The 25,342-nt window shown below is 40.4% G+C and overlaps 2 protein-coding genes across 2 annotated transcripts; both read right to left on the minus strand.

Moving 5' to 3' along the window:
- Window positions 1–416: 416 nt before the first annotated feature.
- tap2t (transporter associated with antigen processing, subunit type t, teleost specific) lies at window positions 417–9,195 on the minus strand. Its single transcript, XM_018689429.2, has 12 exons — window positions 8,967–9,195; window positions 7,675–8,223; window positions 6,969–7,083; window positions 6,720–6,850; window positions 5,810–6,015; window positions 4,578–4,775; window positions 4,220–4,348; window positions 3,930–4,118; window positions 3,629–3,802; window positions 2,164–2,323; window positions 1,238–1,374; window positions 417–690 (listed from the first exon to the last, which is right to left on the minus strand). The coding sequence occupies exons 2-12, from the start codon at window positions 8,177–8,179 to the stop codon at window positions 496–498; spliced, it is 2,139 nt and encodes a 712-aa protein (XP_018544945.1). The 5' UTR covers window positions 8,180–8,223; window positions 8,967–9,195; the 3' UTR covers window positions 417–495.
- A 680-nt stretch (window positions 9,196–9,875) lies between these two features.
- Window positions 9,876–24,280, minus strand: slc16a5a (solute carrier family 16 member 5a). Its single transcript, XM_018689431.2, has 5 exons — window positions 24,114–24,280; window positions 19,672–20,136; window positions 15,577–15,720; window positions 13,984–14,823; window positions 9,876–12,621 (listed from the first exon to the last, which is right to left on the minus strand). Exons 2-5 carry the CDS (start codon window positions 20,102–20,104, stop codon window positions 12,350–12,352), a joined length of 1,689 nt encoding a protein of 562 aa, XP_018544947.1. The 5' UTR covers window positions 20,105–20,136; window positions 24,114–24,280; the 3' UTR covers window positions 9,876–12,349.
- Between the last annotated feature and the right edge of the window lie 1,062 nt (window positions 24,281–25,342).

Here is a 25,342-nt window from a genome sequence, read left to right on the forward strand (position 1 = left end):
AGTACATGTGTATTATTAGCAAATACACTTTAAGTATTGAAAGTAAAAGTACTTCAGAAAAGTGCAGAAAAATGGCCTCTGTGAGTGTTATAGGCGATGAGTGATTTGCAGTGATTTTATGAATGTAACTGTTTTTTCTGACAAAAACTGATGTAAACACTTTGGGTGAGTGAGGTTTTAAAAGAACAAAACTTCCCTAAAAATAAGGCTGATTCATCAGCTCACTGGTAAACTGGAGTTTCATTTATGTGAAAGCAGCTGGAGGTCATCCTTCACTGTTCTCAAGTCAGTTAAATGCTTTTAAGGCGAGTAAAAACATAATTTGTGCTCATATCTTGCACACATGAAACCTGTAGACCACAATACTCCTTTATATAAAAATATCCTTAAACCTTATAAGATGAGAAACAGGCAGGTTACCAGGACAAGAGGTGTATTTACACACTTCAATCACCCTGCACCTAAAACTGAGGCACACACAGTTCTGAGCTTCTCTCAGCTGTGTTGAGAGAACAGCTCTTCTTTCCAGCAATAGTATCGTCCTTTTTTGGCCATGAGCTCTTGGTGCGTCCCCTCTTCTGCGACCGCTCCCTTCTCTAAGAAGATGATGTGATCTGCCTTCTCCACAGTCTTCAGTTGATGAGCCACCACCAGGACTGTCCGACCGCAGGACAGGATCTCCTGCAGGACCTGAGACACAGAGCCCAGCAGTGAAATACAACACTGAAGCCTATTCTCCCAAGGTGTTTGACAAAAAAACTAATTGATACCATCACTGCAGTATTCTAGGCAATTATGAATGACAAGGATCGTCCAATTCTTAGTAATTTTATTAAGCAGAAAAATGTAAACAACAGATGTATAAGATCTGCTCAGAGAGGGACGGTGTGCTCCCTCTCAGGTCAAGCTCCTGTAAGAGCCTCTCAATCTGTGGGACAGCCGACCTGCTGAAATAAGAAACTGTACCTCGTACACACCTTCACTCAATGTCTCAAAGCCTGGCTGTTGGACAGACACTGACATTTTTAATGTATATATTACACTGATCATTTTATTATTACTGTCTGACTGACTGTCACCACAGTTACACAGAAGACACACAAGAACAGGTGTTCAGGGAGCAGAGTGGGAATGAAGGAAGCTCCTGAATCTCTTAACAGGGACAGGGATAATGGTATGTATGTTATAGGAATGTTCTCCTGTTAAAAAAAAAACATTCTGACCACATTTTACTCACAGCGTGCTGTGCTTCAACATCCAGTTTGCTGGTGGCCTCGTCCAGTATGATGACCTGTGGATGTCGAACCAGAGCTCTGATGATGGCGATGCACTGTGTCTGTCCAGCTGAAAGATTGCTGCCACATTCTCTTATATCTGTGAAGACAAACAAAGGACATTTCATTTTATCAAGTTAGAGTCAATTTATTTATAGCGCACATTTCAACACAAAAGTGCTTTACAGAGAGATGTAATTCCAAGATAAAGCACAGAAAACACAGATATGTAGATTATATATGCAGTGTATTGATAACATGTGCCTGCTGAGTTTGTGTGTCCCTAAATCTCCCTCTGAGTTTTTCAGTCAATCATTACTAAAATATCCCATCACCAGAACTGTTTCTTTCTGGGTTGTGGCCTTTGATCAGCAGGCCACCAGCCGGACATCTTGAGCTATAAACAAAGACTTTCCTCCCATCACATCACATCTGCCATGACCACGTCTGTTAAAAGTTAATCTTTAACTTCTTTCCAATTACATATCTTTTAGTTTACCTCACAGTGTCTCAGAGCACAGGTTTAATCTGCAACAAAATAAATAAATGTACCTGAAATGTACTTTTACTTTACCTTTTATGTTCATCCTACAGCCTGTCTTTTTTTGTTTAAATGAAAAGCCCTCTGTTCCTGCATCAAACTTACAATTAAAATAAAAAAAGAACTACATACCAAGATGTTTTAGTGACATTAAATAGACAATATAAACAACAATATAACAATGGCATGGCGTTAAGATTTGTAGCATTTAGAACAATTGGTTTTAATGAGTCTTGTATTAAACAAAAAAAGCCTTTAGCACAATTGATGACCATCTATTATAACCTATTTATACAGTGTATAAATGTATTATATATATGAGGCACAAGGTCATGGACAGCTTTGTACCTGTGTCATATTCATTTTCCAGTTCAGATATGAAGTCGTCTGCGTTGGCCTTCTTTGCAGCTTCTTTCACCTGCTCGAGGCTGCAGTCCTTCAGGCCATATTCAATGTTGTATCTCAGTGAGCCAGAAAATAAAACAGGATTCTGGGATACCAGGGCCACCTGAAACACATGTTATTATTAGTGCAGTGCTGGTTGACAGGATTGGATATGATGCAAATATGATTTTTACATGTTTGAAAACCTAAATGAGATTCACTTACTAATCCACATGCGGCATTAGAATTAATTAAAAGAAGAGCTTCATTGTGCAAACTACCTCCTTAGTCAGAACAAATATTATCTGCATTCACAAAACTGGTCTGACACTTAAAACTGAAATAAAACAGCACAAAAACCTTCTGGTCTAAACCTTTGTTTGTTGAGAAACATACAGAAAAAGGCTTGAGGACAAGATGAGACTAAATTCACAGAGTGTGGCCTTAGGGCTGCTTGTGAACTGCCTTGTGAACCTGAACTCTCATAACATATTTGCTTCATTCATGAAATGTTGGCAACAGGAAAACATTCATGTACACAAGCCTTCTAGCTAAATTAGCTATTGGGAGCAGTGGGGCTCTGGGAATGTATCCTATTGACTTTGAACCCCCTGACTAAAGTCACTGTGACACTGACATTTGTGGTTGTGGAGTGAAATATCCCAACAACAACTTGATGGACTGGTACTCTAGTGCTCCCATGAGCTCAAATTCTCAATTTGTCCAGTGTTTTTTCTGACCAAATACCTGCAAAACTACTGACATTCCCATCTCAACTCAGCTGTACTTTGAGTTTAGTGCTAATTAGCAAATATTAGCATGCTAACACAATGTTAAACATAAACATGTTAACATTGTCATTGTGATCATGTTTGTATGCTGATGTTAACATTCAGCTCAAAGTACAACCTCACACACTGTGACTGTGGACTCTTAGTGTCAATGTTTACTGTTATTTGTCAATAATTGTTTATCAACTACTAAGACCAGGTACAGACACTGTGAAAATTGAGTGTCTTGGTGTTTATATTGGGTTTTATTTAGATGTTTACCGCCAGCAGCGGTGAAGCCATTTTGCCATCAGTTTTTTGACACTTGTGAAGTTAATTTTTGCCAAGTAGAAGATATCATGGCAATAAAACATTCCTGATATCGCAAATCTTGACAAGAACAGTTTTCCCACTTGGCTTCTTGTAATTTTGATCTGTTTGATACATCTTGAACATGACATTAGTGTGACACTGGTACCACTATGACCGACTAACAGATATGGATGATGAGGATTAGTTTTAAGTGTTTTTATCTCTATTTTATTTATTATTCTTTTGTTATCTTTGTTTTTATGTATCAGCTTTGTCTTTTCATGAGGCACTTTGTGATGTCTGACACAGAAAGTTGCAACATAAATAAACTTTACTGTCACCTGTACCTTTTGATGGAGGTATTCATGTTTGTAATGGTGCAACGGTTCTCCATCCAGCAGGATCTGTCCCTCTTGAGGTTCATACAGTCTCTTCAGGAGGTTGACACAGGAAGTTTTTCCACAGCCATTGGGACCAATCAGGGCTGTCATCTTCCCTGGCTTCAGCTCCATTGAAAGTGACTAGACAGAACATGTTAAAGATGTTATGATGCATTTATTGCTGGATTAATGTTTAACACCACTCTAAACACAAAGTCGCTGTAGGATACAGTGTCAAATTGTTACTTTCAGTCTGTCAAACAGTTACCTTCAGTACTGTTTTATCCTGAGCTGAGGGGTACGCGAAGGTGACATTTTGGAAAATAATTCTTCCCTGCAGCTTCTCAGGAACCAAATCTCCCGCCTTCTTACACTTTGGTGTCCTGTCAAGATAACTGAACACTTTGGAAATGACTCCAATTGTGGACATTGTTTCTCCATAGCAGTACAAAATCTCCTGTAACAAAAACAAATAATCATTAGCAACAGGCATATGTATTTCACAACTGAAATACACAGAGGGGATTTTGCAGTGTGGATGTTTGTAATTTTGTTCACCTTTAAATTGTTTGACATGGGCTTCTGGTACAAGAAAAATGACACAAGACTACCGATGGTGAGCCGACCAGACAGGAGGAGATTGCGGGCTTGTAACAGCATGAGTATCTTTATCCCCAGAGTCACCAGCTGAATAGAGGAAGAAAATACACAGGGAGAAATTAATCACACTGTAGTTGAAAAATATACTAAATAACAAATTTTGCATTGCAACAAATTAGTGTTTTTTAAACTATCATCCCTTTTCATCCTTTTTCTGGTGGAACTGAGCCTTCACTCATACAGTGAGTTGAAACCTCAGCATGTAATCTTGCACCCTACATGTTTCATTCACTGATGTTCGCCCCTGCCATCTTACCCTGCGTATTAAGAGAAAGACCGAACTGTAGATTCCTGAACGTGTCTTGACAGCACACATCTGGTCCAGAGCCTGGTTATACCTCCTCAGCTCATCGTTCTCTGCTTTACAGCTGCGGACTGTACGAATCCCGCCAATCGTCTGGAAAGCCAGGTCTTTGTTCTGAGCATGACAGTCCTGCATCTGATCTTTCAACTCCTGTTTGACAACGAATACAGACCAATTTAGACCAAAGATCTGCATTCTTCACATTAGACTGATGCTGCACACAGGACAGGCTAAAGTCTTCTGAGCATGTAAAGTCCCAAATAATGCTTCTATGTCCATGTTTTGAAGGGGCCTGTTATGCTCATCTAGGACTCCACTAGAGTAGCTTTGCATAATTCACAATTGTTTATTTATCTCAAACAGCCTGTTATGCAGTCCTTCAGTTGAGTGCGAACGATGGATTTAATTTTTCTATCACAATCTGTATAATGAAATGTTTCTGTATATGCCCTGGTTAAAAGGTGTACGTGTGTGAAATGCACAAAAATGCCAACTGAAATGGAAAAAATCTGCTGTCAGGAATTACTCAACGTAACATTGCTAGTAAAATATTACTCCAGGTGTCGCCAAATGACTGCAACATCGGTTATTTGTATGCTTGAGTAAATTAAATGTCTACAATACCACTCAAGTAGACTGTTTTGGGAGAACATGTGCCTAGAGCTGTGCTTGGAGTGGATGAACATATAAAGCCATCTGTGACAAGCTGACGTCAGCTTGTTGCTAGAGGAAAAAGATAATAGGTACCCTTTAAACTCACTTTAAAGGAAATTTACCCCTTCAACAGATGAACGTGACAACATCTTCCAGTATCAATTTATATGTGTTTTAAGTGTCAAATTAAATAATTCATTCATTCCTATCTGAGAATTAGACGTGTTGAGTGTAGATTGGCTAAACTGACTATACAAAATAATCATTGTCACATCAGTAACTTTTTGCATTGGAGCGCCCCCCACTGGTGACTGAAAGTGCCTGCATGTCCATACAGCCTGACGCTTGTTAAACCTGACTGAAAGACTGTAAAAGCTAATGAAACTGAATCAGTGTAACTGTTTGAAGCAACACCAGGCTGATCCAACAACTGACAGCTCAGATAGAATTAATGAGTGAGTTACTTGGAATCTTTAAGCTGAACTGCATTCAGTGATGAATAAAATACTGTACTTCCACACCACACCCACCTTGTACCAAGTGATGTATTTGTTCTGCACTATGGCCAAGAGTGGCATCTCTATACAGGTGAGCACAGTGAGCTCCCAGGAAAGGCCTAACATCACTGAGAGCATGAGGCAGGTTTTGACTGTGCTGCGAACCAACGCGTTGGCGTTCAGAGCTACTGTACGGCCCATCCTGTCCACGTCAGAGTGCAGGCGGGAAGAAAGAGGTCCTGGGTGATGAAAAAGGAGAAAAAAGCCAAGTTCAAGATTAACTAGGAGCAAGACCATGTTTATTAAAGACCATGGGGAAGCTGGAATAGTTTGTCACTGTTATAAAGAGTTTACCAGATAGCACTAATAGCCAAAACTATGTGTACATCGCTCTAGACGTATTTTTGTTTACTTTTTATTTGAGGCTCTTTTCCATTGTTTGGGCTCAATCCCTTAGGTCCCATGAGGGTGAGTCTTAATGCTACAGCACACAACAATCTTTTACATATTGGTGTCTGTTTGTCCCTTTCCTGTTTCAGTATGTCAATGCCCTGGTGCACAAAGTCAGGTCCATAAGGAAACGGTTTTCCTAGTTTGAAGTGGGTCAACACTGACTGGCTCTGCACAGAGTCCTGACCTCAACCCTGTCCAGCATCTTTGGAATGAACTGGAACACAGACAATGAACCAGACCTCATGACCCAACATCAGTGTTGGACCTCATGGGAAGAAATCCCTGGTGGAAAGCCCTCTAAGAAGAACTGAGGCTGGCACCAAATCTAAGCCCATTGTTTAGGAAATAATGTGTTAAACAATCACATATGGGTGAAATATGATGATGTAGTGTACAGAAATGTTGGTGAAAAAAATCTTGATCCAGGAAATCACAATATTACGTAAATAATGTAACAGACATGTCAGATATGTTTATATGTCTTCCTCACCAGGTTTGTTCTCATCAAAGAAGTGCACTTCCTGCTGCAGGAGGGTGTGAAACAGCAGATGCTTCAGTCTCTTGTTCAGTCTGGCCAGGGTGCACATAAAAATGCCTCCTCTCATGCCAGAGAATAGAGCACTGTCAAGATGGAGACATCATTTGTTTATTTTAGAATTCATGAAAACAACCCACATTTTGGTAATTATGTTGTTGTTAATAGAAAGCAGAAAATATAGCAGAAATTTTGTTTCATTACCTTCCAAGAGAGATAAGTGCCAACTGTCCAACTGCATAACAGAAGTTAGTTTGGAGCGCTTCACCTCTCAACATGTCGATCACCTTCCCCTGATAAAGTGGGATGAATGTGTCACCTGTTAGGACAGAAGAATTCCACATATTAAGGAATGATAAACTCTATGTAATGTTTCTGCAGTGTGATCATGTAGAGAGGTTCCTTAAATGTTCAGCCTTTAAATAGCAATCACTAAACTTTAACAATTTTGATTATCACAGTCAAGTTGGTCAAAATATTGTGAGTCAACCCACCATACACCCTACTCAAATCTAGGTCTAAAGTACAAGTTCAAAGGTAAATACTCACAAGGGCACTGCGGCTGAAAATAGTCCCCAACACATGCACTATTTCCCATAGTTTTCCAAAAACTAAAGTGCCAAGCTGTTAGGAGCTGTTAGTTAGCCTTTTAAAAAAAAAAGTGACCTATTTTTGAGGAATAAATCTTCAGTTCAAACTTATGGGCTTTGGGCTGACTGCTACAGACAGGGCAGGGAAGTTATGAAGTATCAAGACGTTGTTGGTTTTGGCATTTTCTTGAGATTTGTAAACATCACTCTTACTATTTTTTCTGAAAATGCAGTTATGCAGACACGGTGTGTTAATGAGTCATATATGTGGGTGTACCACTTGAAAAACATACTGTAGAATGTCAATGTTTCACACTTACAGATAACTCCTAAGATGAGGAAACTAAAAGCTGCAATCAGGTAAAAGGTGTCTGGTTTGAAGTATTTCAACATCCTTATAAGCAGCTGTCTGGCATCCGGTTTGTTGGCATCTTTTCTTATCTTTCCGTCACCGCAGAGACCCTTTTCCCAAACCACACAGGCCAGTGACGAGGACACCGGGCCCAGGAGCAGCATGCTGAGGTCCGTAGATGGTCCCACATAAGGCTCTGAGGGACTTGCCATGAGGATCTGTCCACTTTCAAACACAGGGGAAAGAAGGCAGAGGAGTGCTACGAACCTGTGGAGCACAGGCTGGGGCTTTCCTTCAGTCAGTGTGGAAGTGAAAACATGGAGAATGGCCAATTTTAATGCCCCAAAAGCCCACAATCCTGCCAGTCCACCACAACTAGGGAACTTGAGCAGAACCAGTCCAGCCCATCGCGCCACACTCAGCACAGCGTCAAAAAGAATAATGAAAAATCCACATGCTGCTACTCCTCTCATTTTCCTTTGGTGGACGGTCGAACAGCAGGAGGCTGCATCAGATCCTAAAACAACAAATTTTATTCCTATACAGTGTCCTGATAACACAGGTAATCCTAATAATCACTTCATGGATTCTTGTATGTGCTTGATATAATAAATGACATGACTAAGTAACCACAAATAATAATTATTTTCTCAATTAATCAATTAATTGTTTTGCCTATAAAATGTCAGAAAATAGTGAAAATGTCTGTGATGATATTTTTAAATGCCCCAAACCCAAATGTATCTAGTTTACTGTCATGCAAAACAATGAAAAGCATCAAATCCTAACATTTGAGAGGCTGGAAGCAGAGAATATTGGTTACATTACTAAAAGATAAAGTTGGAAACCAAGTACAAGAGTAGCACGTTGCAGCATTTACTGCAGTAAGCTGTGCAGGTAAATGTAGTGTATATTTCCCTCTGGAAAGAAAGTAGAAGAATAAAGCAACTTAAAATAGAGATGCTTATATAAAGTAGCAATAGCTCACAACTCTACGTGTGTAACAGCGCTGGGGTAAAACAAGTATCAAACAGAAACACTGTTTTGCTCAATTTTCTGCCTGGTTTTAAGATATCAGTACAGTTAGCTGTTAGCTGACGTTCTCTACGGTTTGCATGGAAAATATCACTAATACCGGTAATGCTGTAAACTAACACGGATATTTTAGCAAACCCTCATGAATCCATGACTTTACATTAATTCACAAGGCAGTATATTTGTAGCTTTTCTGAAGTACTGCAGCTAACTTAGATGACTTACCGTCTATTTCCCCTCTCTGCCTCCTGTTAGCTAGCTAACTGCTCGGTTTACTTTTACTTTTAGTTTCATTTTCAGGTGGGCGGCGCATGATTTATGATTGACACAAAGCGATAAAACACGATATATTAATCACTGCTTTCATTTCGGCAAGGTTTCTTTTTTTCTGTTGCACTGACTGCGTCTATGACAGTCTTAAAACTTGATGTTGGCGTTTTACTCGCTATACGGCTGCCCGTCGTTTCGCATTGTGGCCACAAGATGGCAGCAGCTTACATCAGTGTTGTTGTTCAGTTTTTCGATATCCTGTGAAAGTTGTCTTTCAAAATAATGTCCTGAAACTTTGGTGCCTCCAGTGGAAATATCCAGTGGTAGACGAAGTATTGAGATTCCTTAGTAAAAGTACCACACTGTAAATATACTCATTTACAACTAAAAGTCCTGCTTTGATACTAAAAAAAGTATTGAAGTATACTCAGGAAATATCCTTAAAGTGAGCCATTGAAGTAAAAATACTCAGTGCAGAGAAATGGCTCCTGTGACTGGTGTACTATCATATATTATTATATATCATTAGATTACTACTTGAGCATTAATATGGACACAGGATTTTACTGTTATATCTTTACATCTGGTTGAGGTGGAGCTGATTTTGAACTGTTTTGCATAGGACTGCAACTAATGATTTTGTAATGGATTAATATGGAACTACATTTAAGTTTTGTCCCTATCTGAAACTCCAGAGCATATTCTATAATAGTAAACCCTGTACAGTTTGAAGACAGTTGCTTTTGTGTAGTTTGAGGGAGCAAATGCCACTGCTGTTTTTGTTTGATGCTCTGTTAGTACCCCAAGCATGTTTACACAAAAGATGTTTGGATTCATCCTTGAAAAAAATCCAACAAAGAGAAATTTGATATTCAAACATTTATTTTCCTCCTGATCACATTATATAAATAAAGAATTTATAATAAAGGTATAATTTGGCCCAAAGCAAGACAAGCTCTAAAAATTACTAACAAATCCTCTCATTGTGGAGAAGCCTCTGGTTACACTTTTGTGCACTGCAACACAGCTTATACCTGAAATTTATATATCACTTTCAATAACATGTGACTTGAGATAGCTTTGTTCAAACCTTTACAGGTGGTGTGATAGTCCTGCTGTCTATTTATCAAAGATAAGTCTGTCACATAAATTCTCTGATCAAAACTGAAGGTAAACTCAGTTACAGTGTCATAAAACATGTCAGTTTGTACATATCAGCTGCTGACTCCTCAGTGCCTTCAAAATATTCCTCTCATGAAATGGTTCAAACCTCCGACATACAGCATAAAATCATCTTTTATCCCATGCATTCCTGAAAGGGCTGGATATTATCCTGTGGTTGTATTTGATCTTTTAGAAATATACCAGTTATATAAAAAGGCACTGTTCCATTAAGGAATGAAAAGCATGCGAAAGAAAAACAACATGATTCACTTACTGCTATTACAGTGCATGTTCATTTTCTGCGTGTGACAGTGAACGACCAACTGATTCAGCCTCTTTGTCTATGCACTGTCAGTGATCTAATGCCAAACCCAAACTCATTAACATGGGTGTAATATGTCAGCATGCTGTGTTTAATGCCTTCACTACAAATAATTTTCCTTTGAAGATATAAGATGTAAAACAAGCATACTATCCTTTTCTACACCCTGTTAAAGGCCTCCTGTAACAGTCCTTTACCTATTAAACAATTAAATAATGACGCTGGTGTTATTCTATATATTTCTTATTGTCAACAATTCCCGCATGAAAAGACCAAAATCAACAATAAATTGATCCTATTAACAAGTATTGTGTCTCTCAAAACCCTGATATATCCCATTCCTCTGTGTTAGAGCTCCATTGTTGTTCAAAAACTATTAAAACACATTAATGAGCCACACTGTTGTATTGGGTGACACACACACACACACCATCCTGCAGCCCCAAATACTCACTAAAGCACCAAATGTGTATTCATCCACTGCTAAAAATAGTCCCCAACAAATATACAATTTCCTCCTGTTTGAGCCCAGCTGTTTTAAGAAATTAAAGACTTTTTATATAATAGTCTAGATCTTTTTTTAAAAGATTTATGTGTTAAGTAGGAGCCAATGAGTGTGGGACCACAGACAAGGCAGGGAAGGTGCAAATACTGAGAGAAACAATCTACACATTGATAAGCCCCAACAATCCAAGTTCATGGAGCAGCAGGTGGTTTATGATAATTTGATAAATCAACACTTCCTCGTAATGGCAGCACTTGGTTTGGCCATGCCAGCATGCCACTTGTTATGTAGCAGCAAAGGTTGAAAAATATGGAGAATAGATATAATAAGATGCTGCATCTCTGTGTGTTGATGGTGAAGCAGAAGTGGGTGGTGGACACGTGTGCTAATTTCAATCTTTTCACAACTTTTAAATATGTTGGCAGAGACTGTTTTCTATTTGGATTCCCTCACTGTAAGCTGCATGTGACGTGTTTAATATCTGTATTGTTTGCAATACTGCGGGAACACATGGCATTTTGTTTACATACACAAACAGCAGAAGCGGCATGTGCTGTTTTTGCTGAATTGAAATGGAGAAAAAAAACATGTTCAATTGGCACGAACAGGCACTGTTGGAGCACACCCAATGTCAACAGATATTGTATGATTATTACCTAATAGTGATGCTGGGGCCATGTAATCCAACCATGCTAACTAACTAATGCACTGTTTTGGGGGATATTTTTTTTGTCAATAAGACAAATATAAAATAACAACACAGGTCTTTTCCTTGATCATTAGTTCCTACTGTGTTTTCACTGCTTTGATTTCACCCATTGATCTCACTGCTCAGTTTGCTTGTTTTCTGATCACAGCCACTTGGTTTGTGCCTACAATATCACACATTACTCCAGCGAACATTTGGAAATGATTTTGCATGATTTCTTGCAAAGGATCATGTATATTAACTTGGCTTGATAAAGTGAGATACCTCATATATGATAGACCGTGTGATCATGTAGATAAGATCAGCAGCATTTTACAATAAACAGTACAATCACATTGCAGTTGTAAGTGCACATCTGTTCATTTTGGTATGTAGGATCAAGTGTCCAAACTAGGTCAAACAGTGCAAATCATTCATAGTATTTGTTTAGACTTTTATGGCGTACCAGATGGCAGAAGGGTTCATCACACTGGGATAATTCAGACTAATTCAGGTGTGCTGCCTTTCAGCCGCAAAAAAGGTAATTTTGCAACATCTGGCGCACCAAGCAAGCTGATGCAAACATTAGGAATTATTTGCAAAACGTGTCAGACCTAGTGTGTGATTTGTGTTAAGGGTAACACACAGTGTGAGCAAGTTCAGAGGCTGGTGATGTACTCTGCCCCATTGGCCGGGGCCTTGTCTTTGTCCCCCTCCGTAGGCACGCTGCTGTACTGACAGCCGGGAGCGACGTCGGCAGCAGGTCTGCCTGGTTCGGGCAGTGCAGACGGCTGACCCTGCTTTTTTGCCTTCCTCTCCTTCCTGTCCAGCCAGGAAAATGACACCATGAGGAACACAGCGGACGAGGCAACGACGGCGCTGCAGGCAAAGAAGACGTGGTAGTACTGGCCTGTTCTGTCAACCAGGATTCCTGCAACAAGAAAAATCGACATTTGAGATTTTATCCTTTATTCATAAGACTATTTATTTTACCTTATAATTTAAAATCATAAGAAATGTTCCTGGAAAGTACAATGTAATTTGGTACTAATGAAGGCAAAAATTGAGATCTTATAATTGGTACATTTCCAATGAATTAATTACAATTGATGAACAGCTTTTACCAAGACAAGCATGAAGGTTAGGACCTCAGTGAGGAATCATAAGACAAAAAAAAGATCTCTTTTAAAAATTATTTCTCTTCAATGAAAGTTTCAAGTTAAATATAAGCAGTTAATTTCCAAAAGCAACCATGGGTAACTGTATGGATAACTTTGCTTAACCTTTTTTCCAGTTCTTTGTGACTGAGTAAAGCAAGTCAGATTCACTGTAGTGTAATGTCGCTCTGTTCTGACTGTGGTCTGTGGTTACGTCACAGCCATATGAGCGGTCGGATAAACAGGGGAAGCATACCTGTCATTTGAGACGGAGGCAGCCCTGAGAGAGAGAGAGAGAGAGAGAGACAGAGAGAGAGAGAGAGAGAGAGAGACTCTGCCCTTCCCCACTCTGCTCCCACTTAACTTCACTCCTGCTGAATGAAGCACAGACTTTTGTTCTCTGTGCACCGGCCAAATTGACTGAGAACATGTTATTTACAGCAACAGCCTGAAGCACAAGGGGCCGAACCTTCTATTCCTGTATTACTGCCATTCACATTACACACAGGCAGAGATGTGTGCACTGAAGCACAAAAATACACATGCAGGATGTAGTCCTTACACTACATACATGTCCTGATCAGCACTTTGAATCTATTTCAATGCGTGTTTGGAGTTTCTGATTTATGATAAAAAACATGGTATGCAGCACATTCTGGCCATTCCTCATGGTCCTATACAGACACACAGGACTTCAAAGAAGAGGCAGAGGTAGAAGTCATACCAGGGAAATGCTGAATGTAAAGACAGAGCCAGTCAAAATGTTTGGACATGAGCAGCGGTGACCTTATTGACTTTATTTTAATGATAGCAGGTTCAGTTCCAGAGAGAACTTGACAGATCGTATGCTTTTTAGTAAATGAAGCAGTGATTAAAACTATACCTTGTTTACTTGTGAACCCTATCACAGGCTGCTAATAGATTAAAAAAATCTTGATTTATTGTGCCACAATGTGATGCACAAAGGAAATAGAGAAGCTAATGACAAAAAACAGATGTTTGACTCAACAAATGAGATTATTCCTTCTACCTCCAAAGCTCCTTAATATCTAAAAATTCAATCTGCCTGAAGCCTGTAACATCATGCTGAGGCACCATTATCTTACCACTCTCCCTGCTCTGTGTGCCTACATTACCTGCCAGTGGAGGCCCGATGAGCAGCGTGATGCTCTCCATGATAGCAAGCAGGCCGAGGGCTGAGGGGAAGCGGCTCATCTCCACTATATCCATGAGGACAGTGAACATCAGGGAGCCCACAACGCTCATGGAAAGCCCGTAGGTCACCACGTAAGTCAGCAGTACAGGGAAGCTGGACCCGATGCAGCAGATGCTGTTGCTGAGCCCGTTGACCAGCAGAGCTGAGGCAAATATGTAAACGTGTCGCCCTTTGAACCACGGCATGTTGACGATGATGCCAAAGGGTGGCCGCACAACGATGTTGACAATACCCAGGACGGAGAGCAGGAGCGCCGCCTGGCCCTGCTCCATGTTGTTGGCGGTGGCGTAGGGAACCAGGTACACCAAGGGCACCACAAACCCAAGCATCATCCAGGTGATGCCTATGGCGTACGCACAGTAACGCGAGTTGTTGCAGAACTGATCAAAGGCCATGTGTTTGCTCATAGAAGTCACGAGGCAGCTCCATATCATCCTCAACCTCCCTTTTTTCTTCCTCACTTTTTCCTCCTCTGGCGGAGGGGGTCCGTGGTTCATCAGGGGCTGGCCTCGATGCTTGGGGGGCTGGAGGGGCCTCATCACTGCTCCGCACACACAGCAGTTGAGCAGGACGGCCCCAAGAACGAGGAAGCTCCCTCTCCAGCCCAGTTCTGTGTGGAGGTAGTTACCCAGGACAGGCAGAGTGCACAGGCCCAGGGCTGTGCCAGTGGAGGACATGGCGTTGGCGAATGCACGACGACGCACAAAGTAGTGTCCCAGGATTGTCACAGCTGGTTGGAAACTGAAGCAGAAGCCAAGCCCTGCAATGATGCAAGAAGACAGTCAGTTTCACCATCATAGAAAGCTTACAGAGAGTCTTAACTGATTCTAAACCTGAGGTGTAGATAAATTGTGTTTGTTGTTGTTTCAAATAATAAGCACTAGGACTAAGACTGCAGTCACGATGTGAGCTGCTGAGATGTGGGAACATGGAAACTCACTGAATAGAAGTGAGACAGGGCAAGAAACATAAGGCGTCAGAAGGTATCCAAGCTTATGTGGAACAGAGAATGAAGGCAAACTACATTATTATTATCCACAAAGACTCCCCAGGTCAGTTCTTTCCTCGCTGGATTTCAATTCCAAATCACAGAAGATGAAGAAGAAGAAGTACAACTTAATTAATAACAGCAAAAACTAGGAACATTATTCCAAAGCTGCAATAAACTGGAACTGTTCTTTAAGTTTGAAGTGAATTTCATTTTATTTCTAAGGTGTTTGCAAACAATTGTGGAGTCATGTTCCATCGCAACCTGAGATATATATCTGGTTATTTAGCTGCTAGCGGTTCGCAACATTATCATTCATAAAGAGATTCACCTGTTGAATCTAAGTCCAGTATTCTCTCTCTTTTAGCTCTGTTTTTGGTCTCCACCACCTCCTGAGGGAAATTTCTGGCTCTGTGGCTGCTAAATGCTCCACTGTGTTCACCTGCTGGTTTCTGACTTTGCCTGCGTGTAAGCATGGTCATCAAGTGTCAGATGGGATAATAAATGTGTGTAATGTTTTCTGACCTGTAATAACCCCGGCCGTGATGTACAGCTGGGTGATGGACTGAGTGAATGAGCTGGCGGCCATTCCGAGGCCACTCAGGACCCCGCCCAACATGACCGTGGCTCGGCAGCCGAGTCTCTCCACCAACACGCTACAAAAGGGACCTGTGGGTAAAAGGTAATGCTCTTAGTTTAATGCAGGCAGGAGCAGAAATGGGTTAAAGGCTTACACAGCAGAGGCAAGGTCATTTTCTTAATCCTGCAGCGTGTTTCACATAACTTGTGTTTAGTGGTAATCTGGCTGAATGACTGCTCTAAGCGCTGAAAGCAGGACTGAATATGTGGTTGCTCTCTCATTTACAACTTATATCTTAAGTATAGTGCTCTATTGACCCATATAACTGTCAATTTAATGAGGTTTTGTCACGTCAGCATGAAAATACACTGTGTTTCAGGGCAAAATCTTCTCATCACCTCTGTGTCATTTTACCTAAATTGCTGCTCATAAAACATCTTTGCCTGAGGAGGAGGTTGTGTGTTGCCTCACTACTAAATACAGCACTGTATTTTGGTTAAAGGTCACCAAAAAGGAGTGGTAAATTAAACACATTCTGGTTCCTCTGTTGTCGGGCAACAGGGCTGCAAGGTGTGGATGTGGATGATAAATAGACCTAAATGAACAGGAGCTAAAGGCACAGGTGTCAGGTAAAGCCTCAGTCTGAACTGATTGCTGTCTGATAAAGGTACAGGCTGCAGCAGGCAAAATGTGCAGAGAAAAACAGGGAGAAATCTGAGTTTTGTTTCACCTCCTGAGATCACTGTAATAAATTCATTATCGCAGTCTTTATCTTCTCACACACAAAAATAAAATCGCTTAAATGAACTATGAAACAGCATGTTAAAGAGATTCACGTCACATCAAATCACTCTATAAAATCTAGTCCAACCAGGGCTAAAGCCGTTTAAAACCACAGTAATAATCTAAGTCAGTTTTCATTTTTGTAAAAACTGCATGTATGAAAGCACCAATATCCAACAACTTACACGATTAAACAAGAGTCTAAATTAACCTGCTGTCATTCTGTGCTTGTACACTGCTGGACATTAAAAAACAAGCAATGGTTCTGGTCTCTCCTCCAATCAGGTGCCATATAAATGTGTTGTCATGTCTGAATGAAGGCAGAGGGAACATTAATGCCGTGTTAATTTTGAAAACATCACATCACCTGTAGCTACTTGCTTTAGGTCAAATCTGTACTTGAATAGCATGACAGTTTCAATTTCTGCTGAAAGTTCACAGGGAGTTGGCTGTGTACCATTCCTCCTGGACATCAGCTAATGAGTGGCTTTGCTCAGCTTAATGAAGATAAACCTGAGATTCTTTGTCACACTTCTTCCAGCTAAGAAAAAATTTTAAGATCAAAGCATTCCTGTCTCCAAAAACCCCTGAGAACTGTATGTGATTATAAAAATCCCACCCACCCGGTTTTAACTCTCCATGCTTGCGAACCAGTAAAATACTAAAACAAGTCTCTGTATATACCTGGGTAGGATAAATCTGGTCTACATTTTTATTATTGTCAACACATCCCATGAAAAGCCCAAAACAAACAATGTGCCCCTCAGTACTTCTTTCACATTTTATTACTCTGTCGTCCTCAGCCAGAGGCTACAGGAGAGCTCCACCGATCAGCCAGGCTGACTGCTGTAACAAGCTACGAGTTAATAAAGTCAATATACTAATGAGAATGGATTCAGAAAGTTCCTAAGACGGGAGTAAATAGTGCATTAGTTGAAGACTATCCACTAATATACATGGAAAATTTCCTGTGATCATGATCTTTTGAACTAATATTTATCATTTTATTGTCCTTTTCTGATTTATCCTCTTATCTAAAGATGTAATTATATCATCAGTCTGTAAAACACGTAGTTAATATCAAAGAACTGAGGTGGAACCCTGGTCTGGGGTTGAAGAGTTGGATCTGTGCATTTAGATGATAGTCTCAGATGTAGGCATTGATTAAAAGTCTGTCTACATACATCTACAACACTTAACAGACTTTTACCACATGTGGGCCAACAAGATAAATGAAACAAAATTCCAGGCAGAGCTAGTGTAGCTCAGAGCTGTGTTTAGGGGAGGGAGGGAGAAAGGTAGCACTGCGATGTCGGCGACCAGCACCGACTGTTTTAGAGTAACCACAGCTTTCTTTTAATAAAGGAGGTAATTACCATGCACAAGCAAACTACATTTCATGTATGTGAACAGAAACGTCTTCCTCTCGTGATGACTGTTACTCTTTTTGAGAGTTATTGCTGTTAAACTGTGTGGAGGTGTGGTAAAAAGAGGAGGAGAAATGTTATCAAATCAATCTGTCAACATAAAGACAGCAAGTAACTCTCACCCACATTTTGCTTTATCTTGACACAATAGCTGCACTTCTGCTTAAGACTAACAACATTCCATAATGTTAGCGCGTCCAAGGGTTGGATTTCCTGTGAAAGCACCCTCACTACACCAGACTCCATTCTACTTTTGACTAATTTTAGGACACTAACAAACCTCGTACAGGCACTGAACAAAGTCTGCAACAAGCTGCAGCAGAAAAATCTACGTCATGAAATCTACTTTCTGCTACACAAAAACACAGAAGCATCGAGTTAGGAAAATCAACAGCTGGTATTATATATTATTGTACAGCTGATGAGGAGCCAGACGGTCACCTTGATCCACTATGTTGACTTCATACATGTACGTGCCCTTGCACAACAAACATTACTGCCTTGTTTTCACGCAGGTTACATAATGCAATCAAGCATGTGTCACAGAGGAAGGAAGTTGACATTACTGACTATAGAGATACTCTATCTGTACACCACACTGACGACTTGTGCACTGACAAAGCTCCAGGATAAAATAGTCTTTGTACATGAGTTGCAGGAAATATGGTCACAATCCCCCCTTCTGTTCCTGAGTTATGGTGTTGAATAATGGCCAGAAGAGTGTTTTTGCAAATGTCAAAGTGAAGTTGACCTTTGACCTTTTGTATCTAAAACATCATCACTGTATCATTTTATCCTACTAAACATTTGTGTTAGATTTTGTCATAATTAATGTATGAATTCTTGAGTTAAGCCCAAAAACATGTTTTATGAGGGCACAGCGACCTTAGCCACCAAAAACTAATCAGCTTGTCCCTGGGTTGAAGTGAACATTTGAGACAAATTTGAAGAAATTACCTCAACGCATTACTGAGATAGTGCATTCACGAGAATGAGACAGATATCCTGAAGACATAATAACAACATGTAATACAATAATACATGTATTGTTTGTGGCGGAGTCCGCCTTTCAAATCACTTGCCTATGCATAGGTAATGCAACATCATCTTTCTAATTTTATTTATGAAGTTCATGCAAATGCTAACCCAACATTTCCTGCTGGTGAAATATGTGGTGGTCATTTTAGTGTTACAGGAATTACAGAAAATGTAATGTATTCATCAGGAGGTTAATGCTAATGAATATCGTTTCTCAAAAATGTAGCCATTCTCTTTATTTTTTTGATAGCAGGTTAGTTTTAAATATTGGAGGCTATCTGTGAATGATAAAACAAACAGAGGAGAGTCATAAAATCAATGGCTCAGTGGGCAGAAAGCTAATCGGTAACAGTTGCACAGCATTATTAAACATTTGCTAACATTAGCCACAATTAGTCTAGTTATACCAGACCAAGTGAAGCTGTGGCAGCAACACTACTGAGAATATTTAGTTAGATTACGCTGTGTTTTATTGCTTATGAGCTTTTAACTAAGAAAATAAATGTGCTAGTTCATCTTTACGAAATTACATACTGTACATACTGTTTGGACTTTGATAACCCTGAATTATTGTCACTCTGGGCTGTGGGTACTACTAGGTTAAAGTTTCTCTCTTTTTTAAATCAACACCAACACAGCAAGAAGGTTTAAACACACCCAGATCCCCACTCTCAGGTTTCACATTTTCCCCATCCAACAACAATGAGTAAAACTGTCCTTAGATTTACCCTCTAACAGAACAGAGATTTAAGTAAATAAAGCCCAGTTTCATTCCTGCTCTGCCTACTTTACCTCCTGCATGAAGCACTGATGTCATGATGGAGGGCACCCATGAGGTTTCGCTGTTGGAGGCGTGGAAATCATTCTGCAAGTCAGTGTAAAAGATTCCTACACAGGAGGGGAAGGCCAGGGTCAAGGCCAGGACCAGGATGGTGGCAACCAGCACCACCCAGCCCCAACCACCATCTGGAGCTGTGACAGCCCCCCTCACAGCCACTGAGTTTGTGCGTTCTCCTCCCTGACCCCCCTCCTCGCATTCACAGTCGTGGGCCTCTTTTTCGTGCTCCGTGCCGTTGGCCTGCTCACAAACCCTGGTTGCCTCCGAGTGGAGGAAGCGCTCGCTCGTCCCTCTGATTCCATTTCTTTGAGTCATTTTCTGCTCGGCAAGTTCAGGCAAGGCTCCTGTGTTAGCTCTGCGGGGTGTGTAATTGCGTTTACTGCCCATGTCACTGTGACTGCTCCAACCTTTCAGGAAACCTATGACAACAAAAGCAAACAATCCATTAGAGTGTATAGGTCAGCTGAAGTGGTGAATGGTTTTTATGGACTGCACTGTCAGGCTGCCGGTCCTCCTCTTTGATCCACACTGAAATATCTCAACAACTATTGGACTGTGCAGGCATTCGTGGTTCCCAGAGGATGAATCCTAATGACTTTGATGCTACTCTGTCCTCTAACTTTTCCAACATAAGGCTGAGATTTGCAGTTTTAACTGAAACATCTCAACAGCTATTGGACTATCATGAAATTCTGTACAGACATTCATGTTAATCTCAGGATAAGAAGAAAAAGATAAACTTCGACCTGCTGGTTTATGTCAGACTGTTATTTTTTTTTAGCTGCTAAATACTTGCCAGGCAGTTGCTAACTTTGTTTATTGTTACTAGCTAGGTAGCATGTAGTGGGTGATTGTTGGGGTTGAGTTCATCATTACATCTTTCCTATTACACGTTTGATTAACTGCCAATAAAAACTTATTATTCAGAGAAGCTTTAATGGTGTTTTGGGAGCCCTGACAATAAATGTCTCGCTTCTGCCTCCATCCTGACCCTGTCACAGTCAGCAAGCCTCAGGCTGTGGACAAGAGCAAATGGAAAGAAGCAAACAACAGCGAACAGGACAATGACAAACCTTTACCAGTGCAGAAAAAGCAGGTGGAAATGTAGAAAAATATATTAGTGGTACGAGTTTGAGGTCATCATTTAAGTGTGAGTTACAGTAATCTAGCTAGATCAAAACAAAAGCATGAATAAAAATGGTTTGTGCATCCCTGAATGAAAGAAATGTCCTAATATTGACAAAGCTCTACAGTTTGCAGATGCTGAACTTTGTTATGTAACTAAAATATTTAGAGAAGTCAGAGTCAAGAACAACTGAAGACTGTCTCCAGTGCAGAGTTTAAGTCCCTAGAGGCTGCAGCACACATTTCCTGTCTGTACTCTGGGGGTAAAAGACCATTACTTCAGTTTTATCAGCATTTAACATCAGGAAGTGACTGAATCTCTGCAGGTCAGACTGTGAGTTGTTAAACAAAGGAGATGTCTGATGGGTTGGAGAACAAATATGCATGTGTGGATGCAAAGGAATTGGCCAGCATGAGACAACATGCACTTGTGAAACCTGAATGAATAGTCCTCTGTGTAAAATGTTAGGGCAGAATTTCCCCCTTAAGACACTTAATACCATATCCAGATGCACCAACTACTGAGCAGAGAAACATCATGTAAGATGAAGTTCCTGAGAACATAACTATCAGCTCGTGTCACTGAGCACATCACTGAATCAATGTGATGAATTGTAAACAGTCTTTCTTACCTCACCCTGGTGAGCAGCACTGCAACATTGTTAAGAAATAAAGAAAACGAAAAACAATTTCTATTCTTTCAGTTAAAATGTCAAAATGTTGCAGTGTATTGAAAGTCCTGGTATGATGTTATGCTCTAAATTATTATTATATTGTAGAAAATTTAGATAATCTACAATCAAAAAAAATATATTCTTGTTGCTATAAGTGACAAGTCAATACTATAATCTTTTCATTTTGCTTGAATGAATGCAGATTTATTGTATGCATAGTCAGATTCTAGACTAATATTCTGTAATTCTATTAAGTTTTTTGCATAATTACATTTTTTCTTGAAAAAAAAGACTGTTTCAATTTCTGATGAAAATGAGTTACTAATTGACAGAACTATTTGATCATGACATTACATTTAAAATGCAACAGTGATTATAATCAGTGGTAAACATGCAGTGTTTGTGTGAAAATTGAGCCAAAGGAGCTGAAAAAGCTGAAATCTTCCACTCTACTGGGAAAAGTTTCCACCGGATGTTGAATGTGGCTGCAGGGATTTGCTCCCTTTCAGACACAAGAGCTTAGACGAGGACCACCATTGAAGGTCAGGTGGTTCACAGTCTATATTACAGTTCATCACAGAGGTGTTGGATGAGGCTGAGGTGCAGACCAGTGAAGTTCTTCCATGGCAAACTGGGAAACCTATTTCTTTTTGTCTAAATTATCATTATATGCTTGAATTAAATGGACAAACCCAGAAGGTATTGACTTTGGACTAGCCATATGAAAAAATATTTCCTAATCCAGTCCACTTTTTCCTTACCCAAACAAGGATGCCGACTGAAAATGGCACATCTCATCAATCAATTTGTAATGCTCTGTTATATTAGTATATATCTGTGTTTCTTTCTAGTATTTAGTATTGTAATATAAAAAATATTTTGCTCATTTGAGCAAAGGCAGTCGAGTTACAGCTTGAAGAAAAATGAGATAGTAGATGAATACCACTCTCATCATGTCTGTATGTTCAGTATGAAGCTACAACTAACAGCTGGTTAGCTTAGCTTAGCACAAAGACTGGAAACAGAGGGAAACAGCTATCCCAGCTCTGTTTAAAGGTAACAAAACTTACCTAGGTCTCCACTGTTCTGCTGAGCAACTTGTCCAAACCAAAAAATTGTCCAGCACGGACACAGAATTGGTCATGTTTACATTTCAGTACACAAACAACTTAAACAATGTGGGAATTAGTGAACTTTAGAGGTGCTGGTAGGTGGATTTTGTTCCCTTTGGACAGGCTAGGTTAGCATATAGACAAGAGAGAGCGGCATCAATCACCTCCTGACAAGAAGACAAATGAGCATATTTCCCACAATGTTTCACTTTTCCCCTTTTTTTGAACTACACATCCTTTTCATCCGAGATGATTGGAAGAGTCTTTGATCAGGGTGTGACAAGTCCATGATTCTCCAAATCCACAGTTCGGCTCAGACCTAAATATTTTTTGTCTGTTTTGTTTTTGTGGGAGCCTGTGTTTGATCGCTTGATCATGATTGAACCAAAATAGTTTGCGTGGTGGACAATTAGATTGGAGTAACACGTCATATTTTAAATAGAATAATGATTTTGTGAAATAAGGAATCAGTTTTGTTACATTAGTGACTTATTAAGAGCTCAGGAGCCTGAACCTGAATCTGAATCCAGTGGCGGCAGCAGGTTGGGGTTGGGGCTGTATCTCGGCTCTGTCTTCCTGTATCACAATAAGAGATTGGTGGACATTTTTATTGCGGTTTCAGACTCGGTTTCAGAATCGTAACACCTATAGTCTTTAGGTGTTAGGTATAGTCAAATGAGAGGCACAAACTGTCTGTCTACATTCCTCTGGCCATAGTGTGCATCTCCTCCTTCCCTTGATACTACTCTGACTCTGACTGACTATTCTGAGTGTGTAATGGATCAGTGAGGAGGGGGAAAGGGCCCCTCATAACTCAGAAATCTGAGCCACGAGCAGGGACATCCTGTTTTCTCTTCCACCGTCTGCTCTCTGTACAGAAACTCCTGTTGACTTTTAATTGTTCCTGAAGGCGTCGGGAGGAGAATGAATACTCTGTGCGACTCCATTGATGAATAAGAAGTGATGCTGAGCAGCTGATCTTTCCTGTGGGACAGCCCACAGAAGGATGACAGCGCTGCGTAACTATCTCCTGTTTTACATGCCAGATAATGGGATTTGTATACTGGTATCTAGCAGCACATAAAGAGCAGCATCACCTTTAACTATTTACTCTGTTCACATTTTCAGCTGCATCAACACGTAGCCCTTTTTTTCCACCTTCACCCACGTGGCAGCTCGATGTATTTCGGCTTGTTTACGCCTGAGAAGCCCACCGACACACGGATTTAAAGACCAGACCCAATCCAAGCCCCGTCAGATCAAACTGGCTCTATTGGTCATTCGCTACATTAAAACTGTGGCTTTTTAAAAAGCAACATTAGCATAAATATCTTTTGTTTCCATCAGTGTAATTTTAATAACCTGCTGAACATCACTGGATCAGCGCTTTCGGGGCAAAGAGGAAGCGATGTGAACCAGTCATTTAAGCCTCTTGTGTACATTGAAAAATATAAATAAACAATGTAAATAGCCTATATTTCTCACCTTTTTTATGTTTGCTGTAACCCTCCGGTCCTTCAGTCCCAGCAAGCACGGTCGCTCCTCGATGACTGCCGGGGCAGCAGCAGCAGCAGCTGTCCGGGGCTCAGCTCGTCACGGAGCCCCAGCAGCGTCCGCCCGCTCTCGGTGGGAGGAGACTGACGTGGCCGCGCTGGGAGGTGGGGTTGCTGGAAGGAGGGTGGGGATGCGGACTGTGCAGGCCCCAGCCGGGCTACAATACATACACACACACACACACACCACACACACACACACACACACACACACACACACGCGGCGGCCAGGAGGTGCTCCGAGGTCTGAGGCTCTGCTGAATGGACATTATGTATTTGAAAGGGGCATGTTTGCAATGATAACATAAAAATTGAGATACTTCACAAAACTGCATGTTATTCTTTATACTTTTACCACATTATTTGTAGGAAATATTGCATTTTTATTGTATTTTTCTTCCAACTTCAGTTACATGTTAGTTACCAGATTCAGTTTTTACATCTTACATTAGATTAAACTTCTCAGCAATAAATAAAATGGTTGGAGTTAAAGACATTAAAATGCCACTAACATACCGATAAACCTGTAACAGTACAAATAAACTTATATTAGCCCTGTTCATTCATCCTATAACAATAGACCTCTGTCCCTGTCTGAAAAGGGTCATTTTTGGATGATGTGTATTTTTAATTTCAAAACTTTTTTGTTGATTTTGCTGATAATACTTCTCTATAGTTTTACTTATGTAAGCATTATTTTGCTTAGAGTGTTTTCTCACTGCGGTTTTGCAACTTCTACTTTTTACATTCCCTGGAGGTCTTGCTTTTTGCTGACCTCCAGTGGTTTAACTTCTCACCTTGCTGCAGTGATGTTCAGGTGTGCTCCAGGTCAGGGTCATGCAGTTACAGGTGCCGGCCTACGATGCTTTTCGCACAGATGCAAGGGAAGGGAGACATTGTTAAATGAAACACAGACAGTTTGCGTGACCCTGAGCTGATATGGCCTGATAATTATACACCAGCAGGTGATGGAGATGATGTGATAAATTTAAAGTTTCTACAGCAACAGTCTACAGTCTTTTCTTTTCAGATTCAGCCTCAATAAGCCCTGCAAAAATTGTTTTCATTGGTAAGTGTTATAAATGATGCTGTTGGCACACTGTGTTGCCTTTGATTCAGTCATCACACACTGATGGTGTGACAGTGGTTTGGAGTGCACCC

Source organism: Lates calcarifer, linkage group LG23 (genome assembly GCF_001640805.2).
Source record: "Lates calcarifer isolate ASB-BC8 linkage group LG23, TLL_Latcal_v3, whole genome shotgun sequence".
Taxonomy (NCBI): Eukaryota; Metazoa; Chordata; class Actinopteri; family Centropomidae; genus Lates; species Lates calcarifer.

Coding starts and splice junctions, on each gene's coding strand:
- slc16a5a (XM_018689431.2), bottom strand. CDS start 20,104: ATGGGCAGTAAACGCAATTACACACCCCGCAGAGCTAACACAGGAGCC. Junction 15,721..19,671: donor ATCAGTGCTTCATGCAGGAG/GTAAAGTAGGCA, acceptor TTTTACCCACAG/GTCCCTTTTGTAGCGTGTTG. Junction 14,824..15,576: donor CACGGCCGGGGTTATTACAG/GTCAGAAAACAT, acceptor GCATCATTGCAG/GGCTTGGCTTCTGCTTCAGT.
- tap2t (XM_018689429.2), bottom strand. CDS start 8,179: ATGAGAGGAGTAGCAGCATGTGGATTTTTCATTATTCTTTTTGACGCT. Junction 7,084..7,674: donor CCTCATCTTAGGAGTTATCT/GTAAGTGTGAAA, acceptor CTGTCCTAACAG/GTGACACATTCATCCCACTT. Junction 3,803..3,929: donor AGGATAAAACAGTACTGAAG/GTAACTGTTTGA, acceptor TGTTCTGTCTAG/TCACTTTCAATGGAGCTGAA.